Source organism: Schistocerca nitens, chromosome 4 (assembly GCF_023898315.1).
Source record: "Schistocerca nitens isolate TAMUIC-IGC-003100 chromosome 4, iqSchNite1.1, whole genome shotgun sequence".
Classification (NCBI taxonomy): Eukaryota; Metazoa; Arthropoda; class Insecta; order Orthoptera; family Acrididae; genus Schistocerca; species Schistocerca nitens.
The window spans coordinates 634,316,681-634,336,818 of record NC_064617.1 but is presented as its reverse complement, the minus strand read 5'-3'; the positions used below and the strand labels follow the sequence as shown (position 1 = coordinate 634,336,818).

The window sequence follows — 20,138 nt, the reverse complement described above, 5'->3', positions numbered from 1 at the left end:
GTCATGACGTCACGCAGCACAACACCCTTACATCACAGGTCAAAACCGGGTGGGATCGGACACCTCTGCTGACCCCAGAAAACATAGAAAATTAGTGGCCCTTTTTCCTAATGTCACCATTCTTAAAAACAACAAAACCAGTTTTGAAAGGCAGATTAATGAGTTACTAGAATAAATACAATATTTTAAGTGAATCACAATTTGGTTTTCAAAGTGGCAGCAGCAAGGTATCAGCCATCGTAGAATTCACAAAAGTGGTACTTTATGTTCTTCACAAATACAGATGTGTTACAGGAATAGTTTTAGATCTTTCTAATGTTTATTAAAGCCAAATTATCAATTTAGCAGCTCCTCAGGATGGCATTTTAGGACGAATACTGTTCATGGTGTACATTAATGACCTTCTCACTAGTGTTAGTCATGAAGGACGAAGCAATATCACAGTCACTGAGAAAACAAGTGAATGCGTTGCAGAGAAAATAAATCAAACCCTCCAGGAAGGTTACAATGGGTCAATAAAGAGTAAAATGGCTCTGAAAAAAAAAAAAAAAAAAAAAAAAAAAAGCCCTGATTTCAGTCTGAGGGAAAATAGAGAGGGCAGTACTATAGGCAGTGCAACAAATGCAGACTTTATAGGAATGGATAATGATTCTCAGTTGAAGATCCTCGCAAACAGAATGTCATCAGCATGTTACACCCTTCAGGTCCTGTCATCAGTATCAGACAGTTTTAGTTACATACTAGTCATATGTATACACAATTCTTAACTATGGAATTCTTTTCTGGGGATCAAATTCACAAAATGTGAACACAGTTTTCAAGACGCAGAAGAGGGCCATAAGAATAAATAACCAAAAATAGGTGTTGAGATCATTGTAACTGGGGAATTAAACTGCACCATGTGAATACATTTACCAAACAGTTTTACATATAAAAAATAACATTGGTAATTACTGCTAAAACAGTAATGTCCACGATCATGGAACAAGATCTAGACTGACCAAACAGTTTTACACATAAAAAATAACATTGGTAATTATTGCTAAAACAGTAATGTCCACGATCATGGAACAAGATCTAGACTGAACTTACATTTATCAAGAAAGAATAAATATAAAACTCAAAACATAATTCTCTACCAAGGAATAAAACTGTAAGTTAGCAAATAAGATTAAAGAAATTACTCAAACAAACTTATTTAAAAAGATGGTTAAAAGTACACATTAACCCAAAAAAGTTATGCACTGACGGATTGCTTATACAACACAGAATAGGGACCAGGAAAAAATTTAACCCAATAATAATAATGTAACATCTACCATCCCACATAAAACTAAACTACATTAGTTCCTTTTTTTTGATTTTCTGGAAAAATGTACCACCGAAGCCATGCAATGTTTAATACTAACATCTTATCCTCTTCATGAGCTCAATACATCACTCGTTACAGAGGAATACTGACCCAGTTTTTCAGCCAGCAAATAAGAAGCTGCAGTGCGCAAGATGGTCCTGTTATCAGCTGATAGTGTGTTTAGTGTTACGGAACAATGTGTTTATAGTGTGTGCAATGACTGGTCGTGAGAAATGAATGAACAGTGTTGCTTTACCCTTTGATCATTATCAAATAACTTATTTGTAAAACAGTATTGTACACTAGGGTTAAACTGAATGAGGTTGCACCACTTTACAGAGTGGACTTACACCAGGAGGGTGCAGGCTCTAATCTTCACCCAGCCATCCTGATTTATGTGTTCGATGTCTTCTTAAATTATTTCAAGTAAATGCTAGGACGTTTCCTGCTATAAGACATAGCCAACTACGTAACTGATCTTTGTCATTCTAGGCATGTAAGTCTGTATAAGTGAGTTACTTTGTTTTTGTTATTCTTAAATTGTAATACTGTGACACGCCTAATATCCTTATAAAAGAGATAAAAAGATAAACAAAACTACTACTACATATATTTCGACGAGTGGAATATGTCCGCCTCGGGCCAAAGCAGAACTGCCTTGGGCCAAAGCAGAACTTTGGTATCAGCTGATTCAATGATTGTTCACATGTGTCACAAATCAAACAAGAAGTCATTCCTCTTGTTCCTGCAGTAAATGAAAACGAGTTGACGTCAGCATATATGAATGTCTGATCTTCAGTCTATTCTATTTTTGTATGTGCAGCTACAATCATATACCGATGAAACCGAAACAACATGCTAAAAAAAAAAAACCTGAGGAACTAAAAAAAAAAAAAAACTTTGTCATGGAAACTTAACCCGCAAAATTTAAAATTGTTAACTAAGTAGCTGGTGTATTTGAAAGATGAATGTAACAGCCTTAATTAGAGAAACTTACGTCTTCGATCCTTATCTTCTTCCCAGCCTTTATGTCTTTCATTTTACACCAAAACGGCAATTCTGCAAAATACGGTTCATGACGACAATTACTCGAACATTTTTACTGCCACTGAGTTACTATACTCATGCTTTTCACAGCCGGAAAAGTAATAAACAATCCATAAAAAAAAAGTTAAGTAGCATACACACTTTACCAACAGTCTTGATTCACGGCTTAAGACATCAGTTGGACAATGATTATAACTACGTTAATCCCACAGAAGATAAACAATAAATAAACGACTCATAGACGCCAATCTATTTGCTGCCTTTGTCACTTTCAAGTCGCCAGCGACATTCTGTACGTTGCCAAAAACAGCTGTGCCGCTACTCCAAAGATAGCAAAAGTGATCACCAGTCAGTACAAGTATAGGAATAGTCACAACTGGTTTTAAGTTACGGAATGAATTTATATAATGAATATAATGACCAGAAATATTTTATAACGCTCAGCTGTGAAGTAATCCGAGTGTGAGTACTCAGCAACATTCAATCCTCTTCGTCAAAGGATCTTTGTAGTCCGAAAGTAGAAGATTTTTTATTTATTTATCCATCCATGGACACGATATATTATTTGCAGGTAGCCCAAATTTACATAAAAATCTTATTAAATTCACTTTCAGGGCAAAGAACATGTAAAAACATACAAACATGCAAAAATTAGACACACAGCGCCAGGTCGTTGGACGAAAGCGCAGGTCACACCCATCTACAGGAAGGGCAGCAGAAATGGTTTACAAAACTACCGTCTATTGTCCTTGATATCCGTTTGTGTAGAATCTTAGAACATATTTAGATCTTAAATGTAGTAATATATAGCGAGCAGAGTGATCTCCATTTCAACAAGCATCGATTCCGAAAACATCGAATATTTGGAACCCAACTCATGTCTTTCTCACGTGGCATTCTGAAAGCCATGGATCAAGGCAGTTAGGTAGATATAGTGTTTCTTGATTTCCGAAAGGCATTTGACTCAGTACTACACAAATGCTTATTAATGAATGGAGTATCAAGTGAAATGTCTAACTGGAATGAGGATTTCTTGGTTGGATGGACACAGCATATTATTTGTCAGTACAAAAAATAGATCAAATGTCTCTGAGCACTATGGGACTTAACATCTGAGGTCATCAGTCTCCGAGACTTAGAACTACTTAAACCTAACTAACCTAGGGACATCATACACATCCATGCCCGAGGCAGGATTCGAACTTGCGACCGTAGCATCAGCACGGTTCCTGACTGTAGCGTCTAAAACCGCTCGGTCACCGAGGCCGGCTTGTAAGGACAGTAATCGACTGAAGAAGAAGTATTTAGAGTAGTGGCCCAGGGAAGTGTTTTGGGACCTTTGTTGTTCATGTTGTATATTAACTGTGTGGCGGGAGTGTGGCGGCATACAGAACCCCAATTTAGTCTTCTTTCAGTAGATATGTTTCGATGGTTTAGTAAGGCACCCCTCGTAACAGCTCTGACTGATCTATGAAGTGAACAACTACACTGAGATGCACTGTATACTGCATGTGTCTGGTAATGTAAGTAAATGTAGCGTAATCACTACAGAACATTTTGAAGACCAGAACCTATATTTTACAAAAACACTTCGGATGAATGGTCATCTAGCTGTTAAGATTAATTCAGTGTTACAATAATTTTCCTTTTGCCATCAGGCTCGCAACACTAATGGTGTCCCAAGTGACTCTTGGGTTCTAATCGCTCATGGTGCACAGTTGGCAAGTATCATACTGTGATTGTAGAATAAATTTTGTGTCATGTAATAACTAGAGAACGCTGCCCCAGCACCAGCACAGCCAATCTAGCTCTTGCTTTCCGCTTAGTTATTCACTTTTGTGGCTCTAACAGGCTAACTGCATGCAGTTCTACATCATATATAGTCTAGAACGCGCACTGTTTTCTTTGGACACCATGTGCTAAAACTACCTTGTGATGGAACAAGAAATTCACTTTCTTTAAATGTTGTTCGAAATCCTACCATACATAACATTTCCCAACAAATGTACATGGCAACAGTTATAAAACATTTCTATAATTTGTCAGGATTGCCAACAACATCAAAGATATGGAACTTCTGATTTCATCACAAGGTGATTTTTACAAAAAATATATGGAAAATATTCTGCATTCAAGAGTAAACACAAAATAAAATATATCTGTTTGAATATAGTTGTCCTGTCGCTTAACACGTTTATTAACACACAATTTCAAAGGACTGTGAACAAAACTGATCTGATGCTTGAATCGTAAAAGGAAACAAAATGCTTCTGTATATTCAACAGAAAGTTGTCTTCTTCGTGAAGTGTTCAGATCCAAACAACAAAATTTGTCAGTTCCTAGGAGGAAACTCAAACGAAACTTCGAACAAAAAGACAGGTAAAGTCACTGGCCCTGAGCTAAAGTCCAAATCCAGTGTGGGATACAAAAATTTGACTAAGTTCAGAGGCTATCATTGACAACATCTCCAACTCCAAAAGTGTCATGCTAATCAGGACATCCTCAGAATGGCGACGTCTAAGACAGATGGCGAAGTCGGTGAGCAGTGGACAGGGCAGTAGCAGTGGTGCTGACTTCAGAGATGAACATAAGTCTTCAGCAGGTAGATGAACTGCCACTTGTGGCCAGAATACAGTCTTAAATCCTGGCTACATGGATGACTACAACTTTCCTATTCACAGGTTCCCTTGTTGGTGGATACATGACATAGCCCAATTGTTGCACCTTGCCTGTGTCGACTGCTGGCTTGGTGTGGCCACTAGGACTGCTCTTAGCTACTGATAGTGCAGAGTGTTTAAATGCTGTGATTCACAGATGCTCAGTTGTTGGCACATTGGAGACAGCATGCCATAGCATCTCTCCTACCCTCCCCCCAACCCTCAGGATGAAGGTGTCGAGAAAGAGGCAGGCATCAGAGTCCTCGAAAATGCCCATACCCTCGAAGCCTAAGGGTGAAAAAGGCCAGCTGCAGATCAGTATCCATCTGCATGGCTGATTGGTGCTCTGGGACCTGTTGGCATGCCTCCTCCCAGGATGAGTCTGGTTTGCCAGCCACAAGAGGTGAATGAGGTCCTGGAATGTGTAGATTGTAACTTAATGGTGTGGCACCTCTTCTCTGATGAAACTGGTTAATGTGGTATCCATGCATCGATGCATTGGCACACTTACTCTCGACCATGGTGCGGCCCAGAAGGCGCTGAACAGTGGCAGAGATTCACCTTGGTCTAAACCTTGTGTACATTTTGGACCAGACAGGTTTGGGGTAGCGTAATGGTGGCGCCAAGAGTAGAAATGGGTGGTTTTTTGAAGTGTGGAATGTATGACTGACGACTAGGACTGAAGACGGCAACTGTGTTTACATTACATGGCAGACAAACCTTCATGGAGTCAGGCCCAGTAGGAAGATAAGAATAAGGACACTATGTCTGTAAGGGAATGATGTTGACAGAATTTGGCCATATGGGTTTAAAATGTCATAAAGAAACTCTCGGTGAGGCCATTAGATGCTGGATGGAAACGAGCTGTGTGTATCAAGGAGATTCCACCAGTTGCGCAAAATTCTTTGAATTCTACAAACATAAATTGCGGACTGTTGTCAATCACAATGTTTTGGAGAGTCCTTCCAACAGCAAAGTCGCTCGAATGCTTCTATAGTGGGGTGGTGGTAGTAGATGACACACAGGAAACAAAAGGAAAGCCAGAGCTGGCGTCAGTCACTATCAATGAGGAGGGCCTCAGGAAAGGGCCTGGCTAAGCTGAGGTGCATCCTGGACCTTAGGGTGGAGGTGGTAGGCCAAGAAAAGTACCTGCACACCAGGGTGGCCTGCTGGCTTTGACAGGTTCAAAAATGGTTCAAATGGCTCTGAGCACTATGGGACTCAACTGCTGTGGTCATCAGTCCCCTAGAACCTAGAACTACTTAAACCTAACTAACCTAAGGACATGACACACATCCATGCCCGAGGCAGGATTCGAACCTGCGGCCGTAGCAGCACGAGGCTCCGGACTGGAGCGCCTAGAACCGCATGACCACCGCGGCCGGCCTTTGACAGGTCGTGCACACTGGGACCATGGTGGAGATGGGCTGCATCCCTCCCTCTCAAATATATAATATGAAGTTAGGACATGTGTTTGGTGAGGCCAACCCTCCAATAGCCCTGCTACAGGAGGTCAAGGGTTCTGTGTTGGAGAGAGCCATGTATGACAACCTGCATGAGGCCACTGTCCCACTGGAGCAGCAAGACCCATTGGAGAGCAGAGAGCTCATGGCACGTGTTCGAGAAGGCTTAAAGGTTAGGAGTCTGCAGTTGCTTCTGATATGCCAGCCACCCATAAGGAATGCAGATCAAGACTTTACTGAGAACTGTATACTGAGCCATGCCCTGCTTCATAAAGGTGGAATGCAAGGATAAAGTAGTGACAGCCTCTTCTACCATTGTGTCTAGGTGAAAACAGATGTCAAGAACAATGGTGAATAGAGGGTCTTCACTCATGGGAAGAGGGGAAAAAATCTGCAATAGCATGTTGAGCTGACATTTGAATCATATAATGTAAGAATAGCTGGACAAGAATACGGCCCATTGCTGTAGGCACCAAGCTGTTGCCATAGGTACTGCTGCAAAATCTCGAAATGGTTGGACAGTTCATAATTTGTAAGTAGAGTAAACTTGTGGCCATACATGTAGTCATGAAAATTCTTGATTCAAAAAGTTATGGTCTGGACTTCTTTCTCAATTTGGGTTTAGTTCTGGGCATAGGTGAGCATCTTGGATGTGAACACAATATGTCGTTCTCTGCCACTGACGATATCAGACAATAATGCCATCAACCTTTAGTAAGATGTATCTGTTGACAGGACCAGCAGCTTGGAAGCATCACAGGCGACAAGACACATGAGCTGCAGGAAGGCCTGCCTCAAGGCCAGGATGCCTGCTGCAATGATCTGACAATTTCCATGGGACATTCTTTCTGAGAAGTCAGCACAAGGGGTCTGCCACTGATGCTGCAAGGCAGGATAAAATGGCGATAGTAACTGATCTGCTCCAAAATTGATTTCAGTTGTGTGACACTCTTAGGAACAGGAAATTCTGGACCATTCCGTCGTAGGTAGGAGCAGGGAGGATGCTGGACAAAGTATTCAAACTTATCGAGGTTTCAGTGCAAGTTCACCTTCTAGAAAACAAGGTCCCTAAAGTGGTCATCAGATCCATGACAGTTTTCCCTGCAAACCAATATGTCTTTGAGAGATTTGGCGAATGTGTTGTTCCAGATACCAGACGCCACTGAAAGATAGGCGGCGCGCACGCCATGCTGAATGCAAAGCGGCTGTAACGAAAAAGTCTGAGGGGGGGTATTAATCACCAATAATTCCCTAGATATGTCATCATGTGGGAGTTGGAGATATGCATCTTTAAACACCTTTCCCCTTGCGAGGCATGGCATTTCTTCCATCATCGGTATGTGGTACGAGGTTACAACCACCTGGAAATTAATATTAGCTTTAGAAGCGCCACAGATGCAGAGTGTTGCATTCAGATTTTGGACTAGGACAATAGGTGTTACACAAATACTGTTCAGAATAGGTGAAATGACACTGTCTGTGGCTGGCACTGGAGGTCCAGCTGAGCCTAGGAAGGAGGAAAAGGAACAGTCTGGGCTTTGCAGAACTTAGAAATCACACGAGGCGGCATGGTAACATGGTTCTCAAAGTTGTTGACACTCTGACGGTGGACGAGAAGACAGTGGGGAATTCCTCAAGGAAACTACTAGCATGGGGCAGCTGTCTCCCTGTTCGAACTGCTGGTGTTGCATCATAAATTGTAAGCCCCAGAGCTTGAAAAAGGTGCAGCCAAAGCAGATTACATGCACGAGGGGTAGCAACCATGAGGATATAGGCCGTGATGGAGATAATACCCTTCCATGTACATGCGTGGACGACCCCAGTGATGGGAATCTCATCACTGCTAAAACTCTTGAGAACCCTGGGAAAGCGATGGAAGGAAGGGCACGCCTATCCACTTTCATATGTTGCAGTCGACAATGGTGACCGCCAAACTTGTGTTAAACTGCGAAGTGACCAGAACTGCACTTGTTCTGCATGTCCAGCACCATCTGGATGGTGGAAGATGGAGTGAATATATCCAACACCCACCTCACTGAGATCGGCCTAGAATGCATCCTGTCCACTGTGATTGTCGTGTGTATAGTTCACCGACATAAATGTGGAAGAGCAACACATGGAGTTGGTAGCCCTGCACCAGGCGAGACGCGTGAGTTTTGTACTGCCTTACAGATAAGTGATTTAGAGTGTAATAAAACTCTGTTTAGTTCAGGAAACTAGTTTAATACGCGTATTAGTGTGTTTTGCAAGCTTACTATTAAAGGTTTCACTTTTCTTTGCGTATTATTCTAGAAAACGCGAAAGGAACATAAAGTAGGGTTACGATCATATTCTTGCATACATTTTAGCGCAGTAAAACTTATAGAATCTCATTTAATTGTTCTGTTCCGTTCCAGAAAGTTAAGAAATGCGTATCCCTTTGTTGTTTAACTCTTATTTTGCGAAACACAGCGTATATTTTAAATTCCGGTATCTGGAAACTTTGTGCATACAGTGGTAGGTTTGTTACATACAGTTGCGACTAGGCCTAATTTTTGTAAACGTGTTTTTCTTCTTCTTTTCGGTAATATAACTTATTGTCACTAAAGTAAGTTCGTTTACATACGATTGAGACTAGACCTAATCTTTCGTAAACGTGTTTTTTTGTTTTTCTTCAATTTAATTTGACTTAATCTCGCTAAAGTAAGATTTTTACCATGAGTGAAAAGTGCCTGACGTGCCGTAGAATTGTTAGCTCCGGGGTTTGTTGTGATGGGTGTAGCAGGTTTTTCCATTGGGGTGACTGTAGCGGCGTGGGAAATGGGGAAGTGGGTCAGACTCATCAGTGGTTCCGTAGGATATGCAGTAGAGGTAGGAAAATAGTGGAACAGGAGGGGAAAATTGCTGCCCGTTAGGCACAGTTAGAGCAGGCTAGGGAAGATCTGAACAGGTTAAGGAGGGAGAAGGGTAAAGAGAGGTGGGAAGTTGCAACAGGCAACAGGAGTAACAGACCTAGAACTTTGTGAGACAGCTTTGTGGTAAATGCGAAGAATAAGTTTGACCTGTTGCTTCAGTTAGAAGCTGATGAGCCTCAGACAGAGGTAGGTGTAGAGAGGGCACAACAAAAGTAACAGACCTAGAACTTTGTGAGACAGCTTTGTGGTAAATGCGAAGAATAAGTTTGACCTGTTGCTTCAGTTAGAAGCTGATGAGCCTCAGACAGAGGTAGGTGTAGAGAGGGCACAACAAAATTTCAGTTTGTACTATTCAGTTTGTACTATTCTTTGAGTCTCCTACTCCATGGCATTGGTAGTCTTTCTCACAATAATATTAGGTTGTTGCATAAATTCATAACGTTTTTGTTTTGCATCTTGGTATTTCGGTTGCTATCGGTTTACTTATCAATTTTCATTTTTTATTTGCACTTCACTGTTGTTGTTTGAGTTTTGGTCGCTGTGCTTGAGAATCAGGTCTTGAGACTACTATGCCTGTTACAATACGTGCACCAGAATATCCTCAAAACAACAACGAAACTTTCTTAGATCGTGGAATACTAAATACTGATCTCATGAGATTAGGAATGCAAGAACAGATCAGTTGCGCTTAGTGAGCTCATTGTGTGCTTGCGTTATTTGGTACAGTGTACATAGGAACGCATACAACATAGAATAACCGACATACAAAAAGTAACAAAACAAGTAATAAAAGCTCTGCACATTGTGAGAACAAAACACACCACCCCTAGACAAACACGTGAAACTACTTGGTGCACGCGCAAAAATTAACGCTCAGGTTGATACTCACGCTCTAACACAACACAAGCCAGATGATGGCTGCAGTCGCTACAACAGTCCCCTCAGTGAGAGCGGAGTGCCATCTAGAAAGAGCGCTGGGAAGTGCACATGACGGTGAGACCCCGTGATGCTGGACAAGGCAGTACAGTTGTCTGGGTTACTTCTGGAGCACAGATGAGCGCTGGATCAGGCAGCGGATGTGGCAATGGTTGTCGGCCCATGGGTGGTGGTGGCTCATGGAACATGTAGGCTGGCTTCATTCTGTCTACAGTGATCATAGTACGTTTTTCATTGAAGAGAATGTCCATGGTGCAGTCTTCCCTGTTAACAACCTGGTGTGAATCAGTGCTGAGCGGCTGGAGAGCCAGTTTGATGCCATAATTATGTAGCATCATGTATGAGCACGAGCTGAAGCCTTTGTGTGTGAACAGTAGACCAGTATCATGTCTGGACGGCTATGGGAGGCGTATCTTCTCCATGTGTGCTCTGAGATGCCCAACGAGCGTAGCTGGGATGATCTCTTGTCGCAGGGCAGCTTCTAAGAAATCCCAGGGTAGCCTTGCTGTTTTCCCATATACTAACTCTGCCGAGGAACCACCCAGGTCTGGTCTGTAGATGTCGCAAAGCGCCAGGAGGACGGTTGGCAGAGCCTCAGTCCACATGGCCACATGGCACATCAGTGCCACTTTTAGTGTGTGATGTCATCTTTCTACCATTCCATTGCTGGCCGGGTGGTAACTGGTCGTCCAACGATGCCTCATGGCGCAAAGCACTGCCAGTTTTGCGAACAACCTGGACTCAAATTGTGTGCCTCTATAGTTTGTGTCATGGAAAGGGCTGCCAAACCGCTACCAGCTGGCTAATCCTTTGCATCAGCTGATAGACCTTCGCCGCTAATGCCTCATACTAAGTGCGCTACCGTGGTAATTGTAGTCGGACACTGTGTAGTTCATACCGCAATGGGCGCAGGCTATACGGCATCCAGTACTTTGTCGCCCAACTGTGCCCAGCGGAGAGGGCTGGGATGAAGAATGGAAGAAAACCACCTTAGGTCTTGAGTCTTGGTAGAATTCGAGGTGCTTTAATCAATCTTCTTCTTCTTCCCATGCCCTTTTTCTTCAGAGGACTTTTAGCTGCATACATCATTGTCAGGATACAGGTTTTTAAACACCCTTTCTTCTTCGTCGTCGTTGTCTTCTTCTTGTCTTCTTCTTCTTCAGTCTATGACGTGCAGCATTCATAATTCGCTTGAAATTCATCACTCCTAAACCCAACTTAATTTTTCCATGCATAATTTTACCAACTTCAAATTCTCAATGTGTTGACCTATACCAATGTCCTTTCAATGCATATCACCTTAGCTTTATCAGCTAAAATCCTATCTAAAATGTGACGACTTGAGATATCTTTATTTGCATTGTATGCAATGTCGTGTTCCCAACACGCTTCGTCGAGCAGATTAACCCCTCTATCACCTCGTGCCAAGCGTTTTTGAAGCTTTCTTCCAAGTCTACAGTAGTTGTAGCCTAGAATGTGCAATTCCACTGGCAGTTTGTCTAGAATATTCCCACCTCCTCTATGCATCTCCTAGTGTGCATGTTATGCTACTGTGCCGGTTGTGCTCTATGCTTCCCATTATATAGCAAATCATCAGCGCCAGTCCAGATTATTTGTGCTGCAGGAAAACCACGCCATTTAACTAGAGCTCTGTTTCCATGACGTCTTATGACTCTCTCCACGAGAAACACAAGTCCGGTCCAGAGCTCTTCTGCATTTCCTCAGTGTAGAAGCAACTTGCAATTTCTTGACCTTTACTATCTTTCAAGATGTAAGTTCTAGGATTTGTTCTTTGCACTTTGGAAACCCTAAATATTTCTGTTGATCAGTTCGTAGGTATTATTTCTCAAATGCCGTCTTGTGTTTTGACGTAGGTGCCAAATCACCTATATTAAATTTTCGTTTTCGTGGATCCAGCATTTTAATGTGATAGTACACTGTATCTACAAGTCCTTTATCACGAACATCGATTGGTCTCATTGTTATTGTGCTATGTTTGGTTCGATTATACTGAGCAATTATTTCTGGGAGGATATCTGTCCATTTGTATGAGCCACATAGACTAAAACGCTTCCACCTTTGACCTTTTATTGTTCTGTTCTGATGTTCCACAATGCACGCCTTCAGATGGGTGAGTGCTGAGTAGTGATGTATTCCATACTGTTGCATCATGGTCTTGAAATACCTATTGTAAAACTCTCCACCGTGATCGGTTTGGAGGTTGACCAGGCATCAATTCGTCCCTATCTGCAGAAAACGCTCAAGCACATCCGCAACATTTCTTCCCATTTTTGTTTTAACAGGCGATGCCCAGGCAAATTTGGAGTCTGTATCAATAACTATTAAAATATATTTGAATCCATTATTCTCATGTGAGTATTTCCTCATATCTACAAGATCAGCCTTCCGTAAGTCATCCAAACCTTTAATGATAACATGCCTACAAGGGTATGTTTTGTGTGCTGGTTTGTGCAGTTCTCGAACTACCATCTCTGTACTTATTTGATGATGCCTCTCTCTCTAAGCTCAGAGCTTATTGAAACAACCTCATTCGAATGACCATATATTACCTGCAGCAGCCTATGCCAGGAGATGGCATAGTCGATCTATTCGCTCGTTGGGTTTATCACAATATGCATACTGCAGGACTCGATTGTTCACTGATTTATGCTCAATATCAATACTATCGCCGCCGCTGCTGCTGTTGTTGTTTTCACCAACAAGTATTGGTTTTATAATGAAACTGAAACAGAAATATTTTCGAATTTGGCCTTGGTTCTTCACAGCAACATTGTAATATGAACACATTGTTTGGCTTAACTTTTTCAGGTGTGGGGATATCTCCACTTTCACTGAGTGGCCTGTGTGTAATGCCTTTTACACTGTGCAGTATCTCCTGTAATAGCTGATACCTGTGTTGAAACAGTGTTTCTGAAAATACACAATCATATTCAAACCAGACTCCATCTATGTGCGTTAGCAGTGTCATGAGGACATTAGTCTTCCTACAATTGGATAGACCTACAATCATTGCTCGTATATTATCAGGAAGGAGTATTCCGTTCTTCTTCTTCTTCTTCTTCTTCTTCAGGTCTTCTTCTGCACCTTCAGAGGACCAGTCACCGACAACAAAGTCCTGATGCTTCACCAACCTGGCCAAGATACCAACTACATCAGGTTTTGGTGTGCAATGGGCTTTTATAGAAAACATGAACACTTAAAATGACAGTGATGTATGTAGCGACTATAGTGCAATCATTTTACCAAGTGAGCTACAATGGCTACATCTTACATTGTACAATGATGGGGTAGTTAAATAAGAAAAACAATAAAGATTTGCAATTACACCTATTTTATTTACATTTCAGCAATGATACATAGGCTGCATTTACCCGAATAATTGTTTCTTGTATGCAGTAAATTCAGCATGTGTTTCTCTCAAACTGATGGGAGTTCCTTTAGCTTCTTCTTTTGATACCATATTGTTGTACTGTTCAATATCATCTGCATGCACACTATAGGTATGGAGATAGTTTATGATGTGTTTATACACAGTGTGAACACACGGCAGCCCATGGTTCAGTTTTTACAGCACAAGGAATAGCACCATCTGTAGACCAAAAAAGTTTGTAATGGTGGAGTGCTGCAGATAAATGGATCGATCTCCAGATCTCACTATGAGTATCAGTCTTACAGCGATATTAAAGAAAGTGTCAGACCTGCACAGTAAGTGTCCAGAGACGGAGTATACTCAGAGGTCATCTATTAGTTGATGTAATCTTCTGCACAACATGGTTCTTCAGTCTCTAACAAAGCACGCCAGTCACTGTCCACTGATGCTTCTATACGAATATTTAAGTGCTTTGGGCCACCAGCTGTTAAAATATAAGTTGAAGGGAAAAGCAGTAGAGTACTGGGAGGAATTGGCAGCTTCTCATCCACCACATCAACACTCTGTACTTGCAGTAACATCGGATTGCTCTGGGATGGTACATATGTCAGAGACCAGTACTGACCAACATCGTGAGGTGTAGGGCCCCCAGAATGGTTCTTCTGAGTTGGGGACTTGCTGGGTGTCTAAATCAGTGAGTGGGATGTATGCTCCAGCATGCTTGTCAGATGCGTTACAGTATTCCATGGAGCTACTACTGCTGCTGATCCTGACAGGTCACAGTTCGCTGCAAGTGCCGACCAGGTAATGGTGGCTGCTGCTGGTCCAGACACCCCAGAGGCCGCTGAACAAAGAAGAAGAAACAATAATAACCCACAGACAATGACATGGAGCTGAACTAAGAAAGGGAACTGCTACGTGCAGTAATAGTAGCAATGGCATGTAATGACTGCTTAGTTTTACCCTTCTTCTGTGATGGAGAGGCAGATGAGTATCTCGACTGCTGGCGGGGCCACCGGTGCACCCTGAGGCCGTGCGGAGTGGCCACTTCATGGATTGCGCAGCTCCTCCCACTGGAGGTTTGAGTCCTCGCTTGGCATGGGTGTGTGTGTCGTTCTTAGCATAAGTTAGTTTAAGTAGTGTGTAAGTCCAGGGACCAATGATCTCAGCAGTTTGATCCCTTAGGAATTCACATACATTTGGACATTTGAACTTTTTTGCACCCTGAGTCTGGGCAGCTTACACAGGTGGCATGACAGGATGATAGGCGGTGTGTGCTCCAAGATCGAAAGATTTTTAACTGTGTATTATGTGTAATGGGTGTTTCATGGTGGTATTTCTTGTGTGATCGAAATAATAAAAACGATTGATTTAATTACTTCTTTACAAGACCTGCATCTTTCCAAACAGCAGAGAATGATGGGCAAGAGAGATTCAACCACTGAAAACTTAATTTTTATAAATAAACAATATACCCTCAGCTATGTAATTGAATTTCTGGTCGTGAGATACTTCCTCTCCACCACAGAACCGCCAATTTCCAGGTGGGGGAGGGAGAGAGAGAGGGGAGGGTTGGAGGGTATAGCAGAGGGGGAGGAGTAACTAACTGATCAATTTAATTACATAGTCAATCAAAATGATAAGAGAGAGAGCGGAGTATTCGAATAAATCAGACCTGAAAGTGCACCTGTACCAGTTAGGGGGAGGTTGGAGGTTTCCTGATGGGTTGGGGGAGGAGGTGGAGGGAGAGGGGTGGGGGAACAATAGATTAAGAACCTGTCAATCAAAAGGAAGGATTATCACTGAGGTCAGATACTGTCAGTCAAAAGAGAACAATAGGTTTGTCCCTGAGTGCATACTTGTCCCGGATTTAGGCAACCCCCATTAACAAAATGCACCTGTACCCATATTGTCCCACTACTTATCGATAGATGGGGTTTCTCTATGCAGAGCCTATACCTAAATAGGAGTGGGAAGGGAAGACAGGTCAGCTGACAATGAGTCTTGAAAGTATAGTGGGTGGATCTTGAGCCACACATAATCAAATACCTGTTGGCATGGGTAGGAGAAGTAGGACTTTTTTGAGACTAAATCCAAACATTAGGTTCCCCTGCCTAAAGTGTACACCTGGCAGTTTAAAAAATTTGCAGTAAGCATTCACAAGATAGAATCTATGTTGTGAGTGCTTATTGCTGACTATAATAGGCCTACACCAAATGGCACACATACTACATGTCATAAAGAAAAAGAAACAATCGAAAAACTAACAAGGACCTTCTCAGACTTAACAATCCGTTGTAGAGATTATGGATGTATTGTGATGGACGATGGTGGATCACAGTGCTTCAACAGCTCTTTGATGGCAATACAACGCTCTTCTTACTTTCCAACAGTTCAAATTAGTAGCTCAGTACCACATCTTGCAGGCACTGGAAGTTCAGTATCGACCCACAGATCTCGGCAGTGAATCGTTGTCGTAATGATGTCTGTAGTTGCTATGCCCATTGCAGCCCAGATGCGGCATTACTTGACACGGTAAATATTCCTGGCCTGCAGCTGAGCTATGGTAAGAGCTGATGTTGCAGACTGGCGTGGCCAGGCCGAGTGCAGGAAGATTCAACCATTTATACCAAACTCACAGGTGTTGAATTAGCTGCTGATCTTCTTACAAAACAACTGTCAGGGCCTTTTGGGCAGCAGAAGAGATGGTAATTACGTTTCCATAAGCTGCAAGAAAACGAGTTGTGGAATGTCACGTACAATTCACTTTTTAATTCTTATCTTGATTTCTTTCTGGAAAATTGGGAAGCCATAAGCAGTGAGCAAGGTGAACGCTTTCACCAAGACATCCACATTTTGGAACACCCTTATCAATATCACAGGAACCTTTAGATTATGAGCAATACTGCTGGGGTCTTGTTAGGGAGAGTGATGGAATAAAAGAGAAAAGAAGAGCACCATTGTCGCAGTTTTCAAACACCAAAAACGTTAAAATTGAAAATGTGGGGTGAACTAATTTAGAACTTATATTTGCTTAATGTCTATGTATACATATTAAGTAGTATCAAGTTCTCAAGTTATGAATATGAATTTTTTGTTTGTTTTAATTCTGTTAAGGTTCACCAGTACTGTTTCTGATTCTGCTCTGTATCAAGGAAACGTTAAGTGATTGAAACTGATTTTACCAGTGAATTCAGCACCCCAAAATTATGTAAATCCAACCATTTACAAACCAGATACAGAAAAAAGTTCAAGTTTGTACAGTAGTGTCCCCACCTCTATACCTATCTTACCCATAAAGTCGTCCCATCCCCTATGTTACATATTATCTTAATGGGATATTGTGTTTTATGACTACATCATAAAACAAGCGCAAAAGTTTGCAAGAACTGAACACAAAATATTTTCGAAAAAGGAATGCTTTCTAATCATAAAATCTGGATAAATATCGCTTAAATCCTAAAACTTATCTTTTTATTTGTGACAGATTGACTCAACATATTGTGCTTCATGAGTTATGCAATACAACTTATGTATATACTTAAGCACTGGCATTCCACTAACTACACCTGCGTCCTTTAATTCTACTCATATTGCTCAATAACATTTTCTCCTCATCTCGCTGAAACTCTATAAATTCTCCCATTATGATTTAGATTGTTTCTTTTATTAATTCTGACATTTGTCTTGCGTAGATTCTCTGGTATCATGCCAAGTGAACTTTGAGGGACCGGTGTAGGTATAATGATGACGTCACAGCAAGTTACTCATCTCATGTTCATTTCTACTAATTGCCATGCTCGCATCTGTGGCATCTCAGTGCCATGCTACACTGCTTTGAGTCAGTGTCACATGATAAGACAAAATACCCAAACCACAAGACACTGTTGCGACACTGGTCTATTCTAGCTATGAAATCTTCACGGTTTATCAGCTGAGTGGCGTCGTCTTCTGGTCGCAACGTTTCAATGGATTGCGTATCCATCTTCACCTGAATATGATGGATACGCAATCCATTGAAACGTTGCGTCTAGAAGACGACGCCACTCGCCTGATAACCCATGAAGATCTCATAGCTGAAATACGCTGAGAAAGCCTGCAATCGCATATGGTCTATTCTATTCAGTTATCATTTGGACTGCGTATCCATCTTCACCTGAATATGATGGATACGCAATCCATTGAAACGTTGCGTCTAGAAGACGACGCCACTCGGCTGATAACCCATGAAGATCTCATAGCTGAAATACGCTGAGAAAGCCTGCAATCGCATATGGTCTATTCTATTCAGTTATCATTGTACCATGGCTTGCAACGATCTCTCTAGAGAACAGAATTACCTACAGAAGCAGAAAGAGTGCGGTACAGAAAGGGAATAAATAGAAAAGCTCCATACACATCTCAGGCTGCCAGTGGATGTCAGTTTGCATAATTACTTATGTAGCCCCCTGGAGGACTCTTCAGTTCAAAATTCAAGTGAAAAAACTATTAAAATGATCTACGTCTTCAGCTACCGACTATCCACATTCATCTTAACTTTCCTGGTATCCATGGTCTAGCATGTCTCAGCCACACATTATCCTTGCACAGTCTGATGTAACGCACTTTTTGCCAGCATGTCCAACATACCATGTCGTGTGGTTCTGTACTTGGAGCCACATGACCTGCTAGGCTACAATGCGTACATGCAAGGTTCCAGTTTCATCAGTTCGTCCCTTTGATCCTTTCCAGGAACTATATCCCAGTCTATTCCTGATATAATCAAGACATACCAAATAGGAAACTGAGAAGAGGACGAACATAGGATCAATTCACACAAGGACCCCAGAAGCTATTATAGACTGCGCATGCCGCTGCTTACCCTCAACTGCATTGCCAGTGACAGTAACACTTCCCCTAAATCCGATTATGACGCTACTGGTGAAGGCTCTGGGTGTGCTCTGGTGGGGGACAGTGACTGGGTGAGTCAAAAGTCGCTCGATGACAGAAGAGCCTTTTTATTACTTTCCAACAGTTCCAATTAGTAGCTCAAGCCCATATCCCATTGGCACTGAAAGGTGGCCATCGCGCCAAGTACATCAGTAGCGAGGCATTGTCATAAAGATATCAGCAGTTGCTACGACTAGCGCAGTCCAAACACTGTGCAACTTTACATGCAAACATTCCCAATCCTTGGCTGAGCTACATCAGTAGTTGAAGCGGCAGACTGACACAGCTAGCCAGTGTGGGGTGGGCTGGCAGTATGCCTCGTTCATGGCAGGTGACAGGAGTGTAGACATCAGGAGAGAGAACCCATGTATCACAAATGGCTGTCAGTGTCTAGTGCTAGTGGAAGCCCAGTGGCTCACTGGCTAGGAGGGCATCAGTTCAACCAATTGGCCCATCAATGCTGCCCTTGACAGGTAGTCCGATCAAAATGATGATGGAGCGGTAGTGACCTCATGGAGGAATCTAACGTTATTTCAGCCATAACTCGATGAATTGCCGATTCAATAAGCTGCCAAAGGGGGTCTGTTGAGATGTTGCTGCTGCAAATGGCACATATGATGTATGTCAAAGTTTCCCTGGTTTTGGTAGCTAGCTGTGCCCGAGCAGCACTTGGGTAGTGGATACTGTAGTGTAATGCCGCATCAGCGTATTGTGACAAGTGTCCTTTTTATAGAATCGACTCTCCTTGCCTAGGATCATGCCATTGCGCTTTCATTGAAACATGCATAAAAAATAAAATACCAGTGTTTCAAGCTGAGCTCAGATCTTTGAACTGCTGGCTAATTTGTGTCACTGAGCATTGGTGTAGAAACACAGAAATCTTACATATATTACCATTGTATGGAAGGACAGATTCTTACTGTAGGACTATTTCAAAGACTGAAGAATCATGAACCTACACAGTCCATCAAAAAAGTTCCAAGTGACATGAGTGCAATAACAACAGTGCCAGCTTGAACTAAGAACTGTAAACAACAGATAACCATTAGAGCTGTCAGTTGTGTGCAGGAGGTAGTGTTAAGTAGTAGGGATATGGCTGTAGTGTATCATTTTATTGTATCACAAATAGCAATGGAGCAACATTTCTAAATCAGGTGTTCAAGAATCTCCAGAATGTTTTCAAGGAGAGAAGACTGAATGAAGTTTGTCCTCCACATCTTGATTTCTGAACAAAAATGATGCGTAGAAGCCTACCACAACTTGACTGAAGTACAAAACACAGGCCATTTTTTGTAGAAAAAGTCATTGAAGGTGATGAGACTTGGTGTTATCAGTACCTACCACAAAATGACATTGTGCAGAAATTCACATGAAGGGTCAATGCTTTGCTGATGTAACTAAAATCCAAGCCAATGTGACATACAAGTTGAACAACAAAAATTATAAAGAATGTAGCAACCAGTCACGGAA

General features: G+C 41.9%; 1 protein-coding gene across 3 annotated transcripts in view; it reads right to left on the bottom strand.

Moving 5' to 3' along the window:
- The window catches only part of LOC126252018 (7-methylguanosine phosphate-specific 5'-nucleotidase), a 102,887-nt gene extending 100,159 nt beyond the window's left edge, over positions 1–2,728 (bottom strand). The window contains exons 1-2 of one of the 3 annotated variants that reach the window (XM_049952804.1): positions 2,540–2,728; positions 2,349–2,410 (exon numbers count right to left, since the gene is read on the bottom strand). In XM_049952804.1, coding sequence (XP_049808761.1) covers positions 2,349–2,390 — 42 coding nt within the window. In that variant the 5' untranslated portion in view covers positions 2,391–2,410; positions 2,540–2,728. The remainder of the gene's footprint in view (positions 1–2,348; positions 2,411–2,539) is intronic. The other 2 variants (XM_049952802.1, XM_049952803.1) reach the window with 2 other exon arrangements.
- Positions 2,729–20,138: the final 17,410 nt, after the last annotated feature.